The 12,525-nt window shown below is 50.6% G+C and overlaps 1 protein-coding gene across 12 annotated transcripts in view; it reads left to right on the forward strand.

Annotated features, from left to right (window-relative positions):
- The window catches only part of CUX2 (cut like homeobox 2), a 64,607-nt gene that overhangs the window by 35,538 nt on the left and 16,544 nt on the right, over positions 1-12,525 (forward strand). For 6 of the 12 annotated variants that reach the window (XM_064726587.1, XM_064726586.1, XM_064726594.1 and 3 more), the window contains exon 2: positions 11,485-11,886. In XM_064726587.1, coding sequence (XP_064582657.1) covers positions 11,727-11,886 — 160 coding nt within the window. In that variant the 5' untranslated portion in view covers positions 11,485-11,726. The remainder of the gene's footprint in view (positions 1-11,484; positions 11,887-12,525) is intronic. The other 6 variants (XM_064726592.1, XM_064726590.1, XM_064726596.1 and 3 more) reach the window with 2 other exon arrangements.

Raw genomic sequence — 12,525 nt, forward strand, 5'->3', positions numbered from 1 at the left:
GAGGTGGCTGCTGGTGGGGGTTCAGGGGGATCTGCTCCAGTCCCTCTTGGTTTCCCTGGCAGCTCCCAGCCCTCCGTGCCCTCGCCGCGTTCCGGAGCGGCTCCTGCTGCCTGCGAGTTATTCATCGTCCTCAGCCACTAATGGACTCCATTCAACTGCCTCTCCCTCGTCCCCCCCCAGTGTGATTCATGTAGTGGCTGGAAGCAGATTCCTTTTGGCAGTGAGAGTCCCAGATATTTTATATTTACGCATCATTTTCTTCCCGGGATCTCAATTTTTCCCTTCTCTCCCCGTTCTCCTTTCAGCTCCATCCATGCTCGGATGGGGTCGTGGCTCTGGCTCCATCACCCACCATCCCCTCCCCACATGCTGCTGAGGGTGGGGGGTGCTGGATTCATCCCCTCCTGCAGGAATGGGAAAGGGATGCTCAGAGGTGTTGGCACTGCTCCTTCTCAGCTGTATTTACTGCAGCGAGGAGCAAAGCCCACGTAGCTGTGGATGCAGTTTACAGGTAATTAAACTCAGCTTGGTGGGGATTTAAACATTAATATTGATGCTAAAGTTTTTAATAAAATATAGGGAAAGAGAGAAAGAGGTATTGATTCCTATAGGCTTTTTATTTTTTTCTTTCCTCTGGCTTCATTGTCACACGGAATGTGCTGATGTGTTGGTGAGCATGAAATTAGGGAGTCCTGTGCTGGCACGGGGTCTGCAGAAGGACAAATTGGGAAAGACTTAGGAAAATGCATTTGGAATTCATCTATATGGTTAGGCTGTTCCTGCCCCAGCCTTCCTGGGCATCCTCTGTGGTAGGCACAGCCTTGGGGACAAATCCATTTTTTGGGAATGGCGCTGAGCCTCCAAGGTTTCTGTGTCTGCTTCTTCATCCTGTGTGTTGCTCTCTGCTGGCTCAGGACACAACCCCTTTGACCACCCCGCTGTCTGTGTGTCTGGGCTCATTCCAGCACCATTCCCATTCCCACTGTAGCTTTGGGGGTCCCTGAGATGCCCCAGTCCTGTGGTGCCACTGTGGCCATCCAACCCCTCTGCAGCCGTTCCTGTGCTGCACCAGAGGCTGTTAAAAACCTGCTGACGGCCGTTTTTCACTCCCTGCTTCTCTGTATACACACAGGACCCGGCTTTATCTGCTTTCTCGCCAATATTTTTTTATATAACAGTGAAATATTTATATTGTCCAATAAAAGGCAGTAACTTGCAATCTCGCGCAAATTCATCGGAGACCGGGAGCTTCGTTGTCTGAATTTTCCACCCGGCAGTGACCCCTGGTAATTGGCTCCATACATCTTTGGCATCAGGGATTTACATAGAGGGAAGGGGGTGATGGATGGCCAGAGGGGGCTGCTGGCCCCCTGTGCCCACTGTCCTGCCCCACATCCCATCATGGCACAGCCAGGTGGGTTTTGGTGATGCCAGGGGGGGAAAGAGCCAAATCCCTCATGATTCAGGCAGCCACAGCTTCAATCCCCACGATGCTGGGGTGCAAGGCTGGTTTCATGGGAGTTTTGAGGTTTTGCTGGGACATGAAAATGCAGCAAACTGCAAGTCCTGCAGGCCAGGACCAGCTGCTGGTAAAGAGGGAGGCGGCTCCTTCCGCCACAAACCAAATTTGCCCCAAAAATGCCCATTTTGGGAGCAGGATGGGATTGAATCCCCAGCAGCCAGAGCCTGGGGCACAGCTGAGCCTCAGGCAGGCACCTCCTGACCTCAGCCAGCAGCACCTCAGCCCCCAATTTATCAAAAAGCAATTAATGGCCACCCCCCCCACCCAGGTTTTTATGGTGTCTGTCTCTTTCCCCCCGACTGCAGGGCAGTAATTAGAGTCTGGCTAATGAGGTTTCCATAGCGGGAATACGTCCTCTTGCCATATCTCCCCACCAGACAAAGCTTTTGCCACAGTTTATGGTGCCAACCTAAATTTTTTCCGGCTGTTTTCACCCTGGTACAAGCTGGATAAGGACCAGGACATCCCCTGGGCTGTGGAATTTACTAGGCAGCACCCAAGAGATCTCTTCCCGCCGCATCCACCCCGTGATTTTTTTAAATTCGATTTTATTTTTTTTTTCCCCTACATTCCACCAAAATTAAAAAGCCATCTATATCTTAAAAACCTTATTTATGAACACTTAAGCGTAAGTAAGTCATCTTTGGACGGCTTCCCTCCCTGCTGATGGATGGAATCTGGCACCGAGGTGGACCGGGAGGGAAATCTGGCAATACAATATGCTGTGCTTGACTATTTTGACACTCGGAGTGCGATGTTTTTTTTACAGTTACTGATGAGCTTATGGCACTGCTCCTTTTGGAGAAGCGAGGAGGAGGCTGGGGCTGAGAATATTGATTAGCAAGCTCCTGATTATCTCAACAGCCCTCTCGGCTTGCCTTTTCTTTTTGCGGGGAATACAGAATTCCTTCAATTATTCATGTGAACCCCCTTGTCGATACCGCCAGCGCGACACCGAGCAAAACTGGTCCGGGGGAATTGTATTCCTCAAATTCAGACTCCAGCCCTCCTAAACCCCCTTTATTTTATTTTCCCCCTATTTTTCTTGTTGTTTTTGTCCACCTTTTGTTTTGGTTTTGTTCCAGAAGGAGCTTCATGGTGCTGGCAGGCTGGTGGGGGGAAAGCGCAGAGTCTCATAAACATTTAATTGAACTCAGTTGGGAATTTAGGAAAAAATGCACCTGAGGTTCAGGAGATCTGCTGTTGGGGAATTAACTCGGCAGGACAGCGGATTTTCCTCCCCAGCAATGAGATTTTTGGGAGCTGTAGATGTGAGTGACTAACAAAAAGGAAGTTAACTGGCCACAAAGGCAAATTTTAAGCCCCTAACCTTGAGCTTTGGGGATTTCTGGCTCTGGCCACCTCTGGTGGCTCTGTTGGGTGGGCAGAGCTGTAGGAAAGGGGCTCCTTGAGGGGGGTGCAGCATCCTGCTGGATGCAGTACCCACCTGGAAGCATCCCAGCAGCGCGGGAGGGAATTTTGGGTTTCGAGGCGTTTATAAAAAGCAAACGTTGAGCGCCTGGCGCGGAGCTGCTGGCACCCAGCTCGCAGCCCAGATGGGGGGAGATGGGTTGTTTGTTAGAAAAAAAAAAAATGAATTAAAAAAAGATGAGAAAGGCTGGGTGGGGGGGGGGAGAAGAAGAAAAAAAGAGCAACTCTAAAATAGCTTTTCTTGGAGGCTGTGTGGGGAGGGGTGTTTCTACCAGCCTGGCTGGGTGGGAGGGAAAACTGGCAGCGCTGTGGGGAATGCTCAGAGGAGAGCTGGGCAGCAGGATCAGGACCTGCCCTCGCCACCCACGGCCCTGGGCATGATCCCAGGCCTTCCCCAGCCTGTTGGCTCTGGGGGGGTTGAAATGGGGAGAGCCCTGGGAGGGACAGAGAGGACAGAGCTTCCAGGCAGGGCAAGGAGCCACCAGAGCTGGGAGGTGGCCAAGGTGTGTCTGGGAGGTGGCAGGATGTGGCTTGGAGATGCCAATTGTGGCTTGGAGATGCCAGGTGTGGTTTGGAGATGCCAGGGTGTGGCTTGGAGATGCCAGGTGTGGTTTGGAGATGCCAGGTATGGTTTGGAGATGCCAGGTGTGGTTTGGAGATGCCAGGGTATGGTTTGGAGATACCAGGTATGGTTTGGAGATGCCAGGGTGTGGCTTGGAGATGCCAGGTATGATTTGGAGATGCCAATTGTGATTTGGAGATGCCAGGGTGTGGTTTGGAGATGCCAGGTGTGGTTTGGAGATGCCAGGTGTGATTTGGAGATGCCAGGTGTGGTTTGGAGATACCAGGGTGTGGTTTGGAGATGCCAGGGTGTGGTTTGGAGATGCCAGGTGTGGTTTGGAGATGCCAGGGTGTGGTTTGGAGATGCCTGGTGTGGTTTGAAGATGCCAGGTATGGTTTGGAGATACCAGGGTGTGGCTTGGAGATGCCAGGGTGTCGTTTGGAGGTGCCAGGGTGTGGTTTGAAGATGCCAAGGTATGGTTTGGAGATACCAGGTGTGGTTTGGAGATACCAGGTATGGTTTGAAGATGCCAGGGTGTGGCTTGGAGATGCCAGGGTGTGGTTTGGAGATGCCAGGGTGTGGTTTGGAGATGCCAGAGTGTGGTTTGGAGATGCCAGGGTGTGGTTTGGAGATACCAGGGTGTGGTTTGGAGATGCCAGGTGTGGTTTGGAGATGCCAGGGTGTGGTTTGGAGATGCCAGGGTGTGGTTTGGAGATGCCAGGTGTGGTTTGGAGATACCAGGTGTGGTTTGGAGATGCCAGGGTGTGGTTTGGAGATGCCAGGTATGGTTTGGAGATGCCAGTATGGCTTGGAGATGCCAGGTGTGGTTTGAAGGTGCCAGGTGTGGTTTGGAGATGCCAGGTGTGGTTTGGAGATGCCAGGATGTGGTTTGGAGATACCAGGTGTTGTTTGGAGATGCCAGGTATGGCTTGGAGATGCCAGGGTGGGTTTGGAGATGCCAGGGTGTGGTTTGGAGATGCCAGGTATGGTTTGGAGATACCAGGGTGTGGTTTGGAGATGCCAGGTATGACTTGGAGATACCAGGTGTGGTTTGGAGATACCAGGGTGTGGTTTGAAGGTGCCAGGTGTGGTTTGGAGATGCCAAGTGTGGTTTGGAGATGCCAGGGTGTGGTTTGGAGATGCCAGGGTGTGGCTTGGAGATGCCAGGTATGACTTGGAGATACCAGGTATGGTTTGGAGATGCCAGAGTGTGGTTTGGAGATGCCAGGTGTGGTTTGGAGATGCCAGGGTGTGGTTTGGAGATGCCAGGTGTGGTTTGGAGATGCCAGGGTGTGGTTTGAAGATGCCAGGGTGTGGTTTGGAGATACCAGGTGTGGTTTGGAGATACCAGGTATGGTTTGGAGATGCCAGGTGTGGCTTGGAGATGCCAGGTGTGATTTGGAGATGCCAATTGTGATTTGGAGATGCCAGGTGTGGTTTGGAGATGCCAGGGTGTGGTTTGAAGATGCCAGGGTGTGGTTTGGAGATGCCAGGTGTGGTTTGGAGATGCCATGACGTTTTCAGGAGTTGCCAAAACATGACCAGGAAGCACAGTGAGATGCCTCGATGTAACTGGGAAATGCTGTGGAGGGGCTGTGGCACATCCAGGATCCCAGGATGAGCTTGCAGTGAGGGATCTGAGGAGGAACCAAGCCACTGGGATGGGACAACATGATTCCAGCCCACCATGCTGCCAGGGAAGGCTTCTCCATCCTGCGCCAGGAGCTCCACATCCACCTGAGCCTTGGCTTTGCTCCTTGATGCATGGCACTTCAGGACACCTCTTTTCTCCCTGGCAATTCAGTGTTTTCTCCAGGGGCTGCCTGCCCTGCTCCTCTAATGTGCTTGGATGGAAACCCCTGGAGAGCTGCTGGTGTTCCGAGCTCGCCAGCAGCGGCACATTAGGATCTGTCATCTGCTGAGCATTACCTGGTTTTAAATCTGTCTCTTCGGAGCTACGGAGCTGCATGGGAAAATATTAAAGTAAACAATAAGTGGATTTACACAAATGTGGCTGATTTCCATATTTTTCATCACTTCATTTTATTACTGGGTTTACTGATATGCTCATTTATTTATAGAGCAATCCGGTATTGATTCATTCCGATGCACTGTGCATAAACACATAAAGAGAGAGTGATAACAATAGGAATACATTTTCAGTCTCTTAAATACTGCATTTTTTCCAATAGTCTTCATTAGATCCGCTCCAGGGACGTGAGCAATGTCCTTCGGGAAGCCCGGCCGGCCCCTCCGCCCAAGTGGCTCCGGATTTATGGGGGTGTCAGGGAGAGCAGGATGCAATTCCCAGCCCAGCTCTGCCACCCTCCTTCCTCCCACCAGGGAGTTTTTCCACAGGAGGTTTTGGGGGGTTTTAGCCTGAAAAGTGGATTCTGCTGCCTTGAGGTTGGGGTTTCTGGGCTGCTTTGGTGCCAGGCGGTGCAGGGTGGGTACAAGTGAGATGCTGCTGCTCCTGGAGCCAGGGTTAAGGGGGATCAGGACTCTGTTTTTCCCCTTTTTCCCCTTTCTCCCTTCTTTTCCCTTCCCTCTTTTCCCTTCCCTCTTTTCCTTTCCCTCTTTTCCCCTTCCCTTTTTCCGCTTCCTTTTCCCCTATCATTTTTTCCCTTCCCTTTAATCCTTCTCTACTTTCCTTTTCTTCTCAAATATTTTTCCTTTTTCCTCCTTTTCATATTTTTCTTCTTTTCTCTCTTTATGCTTTTTCCTCTTTTCTGTTTCTTCTTTTTCTTTTTCTCCCTCTTTTCCCCTCTTTGTTCCATGTTTCCTCTCTTTTCCCTTTTCCCGCTTTTACCTTTTTCTCCCTTTCCTCCTCTTTTTTCTTCTTTTTTCCATTTCCCCCTCTTTTTTTCCTTTTTTTTTTTTTTTGCCTTTTTTCCTATTTTTCAAATTTATCCCATATATTTCCCCCCTCAAACCCCACTTTTCCTCTCTCCCCATGAATATTAAGCAGGGAGAGCCAAGTGCATCACCCCATAAACGAAGGGTGGCAAACATTCCCTCTCTGCTTCTTCCTCTAAATGGCAAGGAAAAAAGGGGAAAAAATAATTTTTAAATATGAACCTGGAGGGGTGTGGATGGGCTTGTTAGGCCCTTTCTCTCTCCTATTCCTGAATACATCCCCATAATATTTAGGCTCTTACACAATTGTTTTCCTTGAGGAAGGAGTAGCAGGACCAGAAGAAGAAATTGTCACCACAGAGGATAAACCCAGCTTTTATTTTTTCCCCCCTCTTCAACTAAAGGGCAGCTCCTTTCTCTCCCCAAAAGCAGTTTAATGGCAACAGCTTGAGAGGGACAAAGTTTGAATATCCTTGTGCCGGAGAAAAGAGCAGAGCGAAAGCCCTGCTAATTACAAAAGTTGCTTTATGAAAGATAATTCAAAGCAATAATTTAGCAAACATAATCAAGTAGCGCAGATGGGGATTTTGATGAATAGTTTGCAACATGCAATTAGCAGCTCTTGCAGTTACATATCATTAACCCTCAGAGCACAAAAATTATTTTCTCATTATTAGATGAAAAGGTAAAATTAAGCTGACTAGACAGTAAAGGAACAAACTACAATTAATTACCTTCATTTATTACAGTCATTATTTTAAACTTATTTTTTTTTACTCTGATAGATAGATGAAAACATCTAAATTAAAAGTTTTGTTCTGCTAAGTGGGAGGTGAAACTTTGCAATCCTTGGGGTGCGGGGCCAGCCTGGCTGCATCCCAAATCTGGGGATCAATGGGAACCCCGTCATCACCCCCATCATCCATGCCAGGGATGCAGAGCCTGAGCATCCCTGCCTGTATCCCACACCAACCTGGCCCACTGCTCTCAGCCTCACAATTTTCCCTATTTTTGCAAGAAAATATTTTTTCACGAGCGTGAATTTCCAGGAAAATATTTTTTCGTGCAAAATAATTATGGGGGGATTGCAAGAAATCCTTGCTGGGAATTAACCTGCCCAGGTGGCACCTTCTCCTGGTGGTGGTCAGAAATCAGCCTGTTCCTCCTTGGGTTGGGTGCTGAAAACTTTGATTTTGAGATTTGTGCGGCTGGCAGATGGTTCAGAGCTGCCAACTGTCAGCAAATGCACTAAAAAAATAAATTCAGGGAAAAAGAATGGAGGGAAAAAAAAAAAAAAAAGAAGGAAAGAACCAGCTCGAACAGTCAGTGAAAAAACACGGATTAAGTTATGGTGGGGAGGGTGGATAAGCTGGAAATATTTTCCCTGTTGCTGGTGTGGGTGCTCAGCCCAAAAAATCCTGTGGTGCACAGGAAGCAAAGAGCTTTGGCACCTTCTCCCTGAGGCAGCAGGGTCAGGATGATGTGGGAAAAAAAGAGAGGAAAAATAACCTAATGAACTGAGTATTCTCCGTCTCTGCTCTTGAGAACTTTGCCAAAACATCGCTGAACTTGTCAGGCAATATTACAACAAAATTAAGAACCAGCAGCAATTTTCTCTCATTCAGGATCCCGCGCTTTAGAAGGTAAATTATTAATGCATTTTTTTTCCTCCGTTAAGCAGTTATTTGCAGCAGTCTTGGTGTATTTCTCATTAGAAATAACATCATCTAAAGAACTTTTATTGATTCTTCTTTTCCCCCCCCCTTTTTTTTTTTTAATCTCCGAATCATGGACGTGAACAACATATTTCTGTGATGTTCCCTTTAACTAGAATTCTCAGGCTTTATTTTTATATTATTGATCTTTTTGACACGAATTGCTTTTTGGCCTTGTGAAAATCTTGGGAGCTGCTCCTGCCTTTGGGGGAATGGTGGGAGTGGGGGGATGCTGTGGGGTCTGGGTGGGTGTGATGGGTTTGGGTGGGTGTGCAGTGGGTTTACGGGGGTGGGATGGATTTATGGGGATTTATGTGAGTGTTTGATGGGTCTGTGGATGTGCGTGAGGGGTTTGTGTGTGTCTGGGATGGATCTGTGGGGGCGTGTGAGGAATCTGTGGGTGCACAATGGCTCTGTGCACATTTTTGGTGGATTTAAGGGGTTGTTTGGACACTCAGGCACCAAAGGACCCCAAGGTGTGTCTGGTTCCTCGTGGTGGTCCAGCCCCATCACCCAGGACTGTGTCTCCTTCCCAACCTCCCCCTCCTTGCCACCCTCTCTCTCTCTCCCCAACTTCTTTACACATCAGCAAAAAAAAAAAAACCACCCAAGAAAAAGCAGCGAAGCCTTGAATTAATTTCTTTTTCATCACTTTTCTTCAACATTTGGGGTCTCTGCTGCCGCTTTCTCCCCCGACAGCTGTTCCTCCACGCTGAAAAAGAGCTCATTTGTGGTTTACTGCCACCAGTATTTAGATGGAAATAACCCACTACTTATCCTGCACTTGATCTGGGGGATGCAAGAATAAACTCTCCGCAGATCCCGCGCCTCTGGAGCGGGGATGCTCAGACGCTCCGAGCGCCGGGGGAGTTTTACCATTTTTGTCACTCAATTATAATAATATTTCTGCTTCCAAATGTTTAAAAAGTTGGCTTCGGAAGGTATAATCATGGCACAGAGGCCAGCCTGACAATAGTAATTAATTAGGCTATTACGCATTCTGCAGTGATAATTGCTTTGCTGGAAAGTCACCAGCCATGAAAAGGACCCGGCGCGGAAATGTAATTTATCAGACGGCGGCGATCCCGTGCCGAGCCTCACCTTGAGCCCACGGGTGCTGTGCAGGGGGAAAAATGGGAATTAAGAGTACCTGGGTGTTTAATGCACAGGCAGAGCTCGCTCAGAGCAGGCACTGGGTTTGTGTCACTCATGGGCATCGTGGTGATGGGGAGAATGGGAGCGATGCCATCCTGACCTGAACCCAGCTCCCCCACTTTTAGCCCTTTCCTCCTCTTTTCAGCATGTTTTCAGGTGTTGCTTTCTTGGATGTGGATGCAGGGTTTGGTTCTCTGTCAAGAAAGTGAGAATTTAGGTGTTTTATTATAATACCTTGATTTTAGGGCTGATGTGGGCTTTTTCCAGGTGTTTATTCAGCTCTGTGTGAGGAATTGCAGCAGTTTCGGTGTTGGGTGAGCCATCCCTGTGTGGGACTCAGAGCTGCTCCAGCAGGAATCTCCCCCTGGCATTTGAGTAAATTATCCCCCATCTGGAAAAGATCACTGAAAATGTTAAATATCTTTTTTTCTGCTGACATTTCCTACAAGTTTACTGGGGCTGTGGAAGAGCTGAGTGGGTGTCAGGCTCAGCACGTGCCAGTTGCTCACAGTGGTGATGCCCTGGCGCTGACATGGGCTGGAATGTGCTGGAAGCCAGCTCAGGGGATGCTGCAGGCTCCTTCCCACCCTTCAGTGGAGGTGCTCAGACCTCCACAGGGATTGCTGAGGAGAGGGAAAGGTTCCCTTTGGAAAATGCTTTGTCTCTGAGATGTGGCTTGAGGGAGGAGATGCAGTGCAAACAGCTTGGTTTGGAGCTGGTTTGGTTTGGCATGGATTGGGGGTGCACAGGGACAGACACGGGGTGATGGAGAGGGAATGGAGAACATTTGGGCTGGATTTTTGCTTTGCATCCTTTGGTTGATACCAGCTCAGGGGAGATGCAGCTCTTCAGAGCAGCTGGGGCAGATCCAGGCATCCCCATGGCCCCTTTTATGTTCCTGCTCCACTCCTGTGCATTCCAAAGGGTTTGGGAATGGGGAGGTCGCACAGGGCAGATGCCACATCCCTACAAATCCCCCACCAGGGCTCACCCCACTGGCAGATTCATCAGGCATGGATCTGTCCTGCTCCAGCACACAGGCAGTGCTGGCTCCTGGCTGCCTCCTCCCTCCTTTCCCCTCTTCACTATTATTATTTTAAAGCACCCTGAAGCCAAGCATTTTTGCAGAACGCCGAAGAAAAGCCCCCAAATTCCTCCTCTGCTGGAGCCGCGGTGCTGAGAAAGTGGGTTTGTGTACGAGCTGCTATAAAAAGCCTGGCTTATACAATTTTAACAATAGAAAAATGATCTTTGTGCTCCAGTGCCTGCGAGCTCCGGAGGAGAAGGCGGCTTGCTCAGGTGGCTGCTGGATTACAAATGAGCCGTTTGCTTTGGGTTGCAATGACAAGCCATGGCAATCCGGGCTGCAGGGGTGAGCCAGGAGCTCTGCTGGCACACAGGAGGGGGAAATGCTCCAGTGTGGGAGATGCCATCAAACTGAGGCCCAAAGTTCAGGCTTTGTTTCATAATTAGCCCATCGGTGGCTTAAGAGCAATTTAATTGATTATTTCTCTGTCGTAACAGTGTGTCTGCTGGGTGGGCACCTCTTCCTCCATCACTGGCTGGTGTGAGTGCCCAATTTGGCTCTTTCCAGCTGGGAATGGGTCACTTCCATCCCTGATGCTTGTGCCCTCGTGTCCCTCTGCTGCCCCATCCCATCCGCTCCAGGTGGGGCTGGATGTGAGGGGTAACCACGATGACCTGGTGGGCAGCAGCCCCTGCCCTGAGGTGTCATTGTGCCTTGAAAAATTAAAGGGAGTAAATGATTCATGCTCATAAATGTTGGATGGGAACACACAGCAGATTAACGTTGTTGGGTTATTGGGATGAGGCTGGCGTGAGTGTCACCAGCACCGTGGTACCCCAACAGCCAAGGGGGACAGGGACAGGAGGACGTGTCCCGTTCCCAATGTGAGCATCCCCTCCACCCACCCTGGCAGGGCTCTGGGCGAGGCCGCGCGCCGGATCCGGCCCGGCGGGCACAACAGCGGGCGCGCTTCTTTATTCCTTATTTAAGCGCCGACATTAAATTATAATTTTCATTTACTCAGAGCACATCAATGATTTAGGGCGACGTGACATGGCAGCAGCACGAGGAGTTTGGCCACAGGCAGCGACGGCTGCGCGGGGCACGGAGCCGCGCCGGGGGGACCCGTGTGTGGCTGTGGTGGTGCTGATCCCACCAGCTCGGCCGGTTCCTCCCTCCAAGCCCATCCCTGACCCCTTTTTCCCTCTCCCCGCAGGTGATTGCACTTTGTAAGAGCAGCAAGGAGGCTGAGACGGCTTTCCTGAGCGTTTACACGCAATTGCTCGGAGCTCCAGGTAAGCAGAGCGGTGGCGACCTGGCTGCCTAACGAGTTGCGTGCCGGTGCCCAGAGGAGCCAGCGAGGACCGTGGCACCATCCCTGGCACCATCCCTGGCACCGTCCCCAGCACGGCTGGCACCGTCCCTGGCACGGCTGGCGTCGCCCACCGCGGCCGGCGCATGGTGCTCTGGAGATCCCAGCCGAAGAGAGGAGAGGAAGCAGCTTTTGCCATCGCTGTGTTTCAGCCCCTGAGCCAAATGCATCTTGACGTTAGGAAAGGAATACATTTGCTCAGCCCGTGTAGTAACACTGCGGCTATTCCCACTTGTCTGTTTGACGGTAAGTTGAGCGAAACGGCCGAGCTCGGCTCGCAGCACCTCCACGGGGACATCCTTCCTCTGTCACCCTGTCCTGGGAGGGGGAAACTGAGGCACGGGGCAGCCCTGAGGTCTGTGTTGGCAGAGCTGGTGCTAGGGATGGGTGACAAGCTGGGAGCCCCCTCCTGCTGCTCCCCACTTTGGGGGATTTGGTGTGCGCCAGGCACGGAGCGTCCCCCGGCACGTCGGGGGCCGAGAGCTGCAAACGGCTGAAAACGCGCGGAAAGGCTCCTGCAGGGCCACTAATTCATTTTCCAGACATTTAGGAATAACAAAATGTTTTAATGATTTCTTAGGGGAATTAGGGAGACATATTTTTGTCCTCATTAAATTTTCTCCTGTGCTACGAGAACCAAATGTCAGCTCGGCTTGCAGAACCCAGTTATCTTCCCTCCCCACCTCCCCGCGCTCACCCGCCGGCTCCTCCCGCCTGCACATGGATGCACACACACATGCACGCCACAAAATTCTTTCCCTGTGCTCTCCTCCTTCTCCTCTCTCTGCTCTCCACAGCGTCTCTGGCTCCTCTCCTGCACCCCAAATCCTCCCTCCCGCCGTTCAGCCCCGTCTGTTCCATGTCCGCATGTCTCTCGACAGGCAA

Source organism: Zonotrichia leucophrys, chromosome 15 (genome assembly GCF_028769735.1).
Source record: "Zonotrichia leucophrys gambelii isolate GWCS_2022_RI chromosome 15, RI_Zleu_2.0, whole genome shotgun sequence".
NCBI lineage: Eukaryota > Metazoa > Chordata > Aves > Passeriformes > Passerellidae > Zonotrichia > Zonotrichia leucophrys.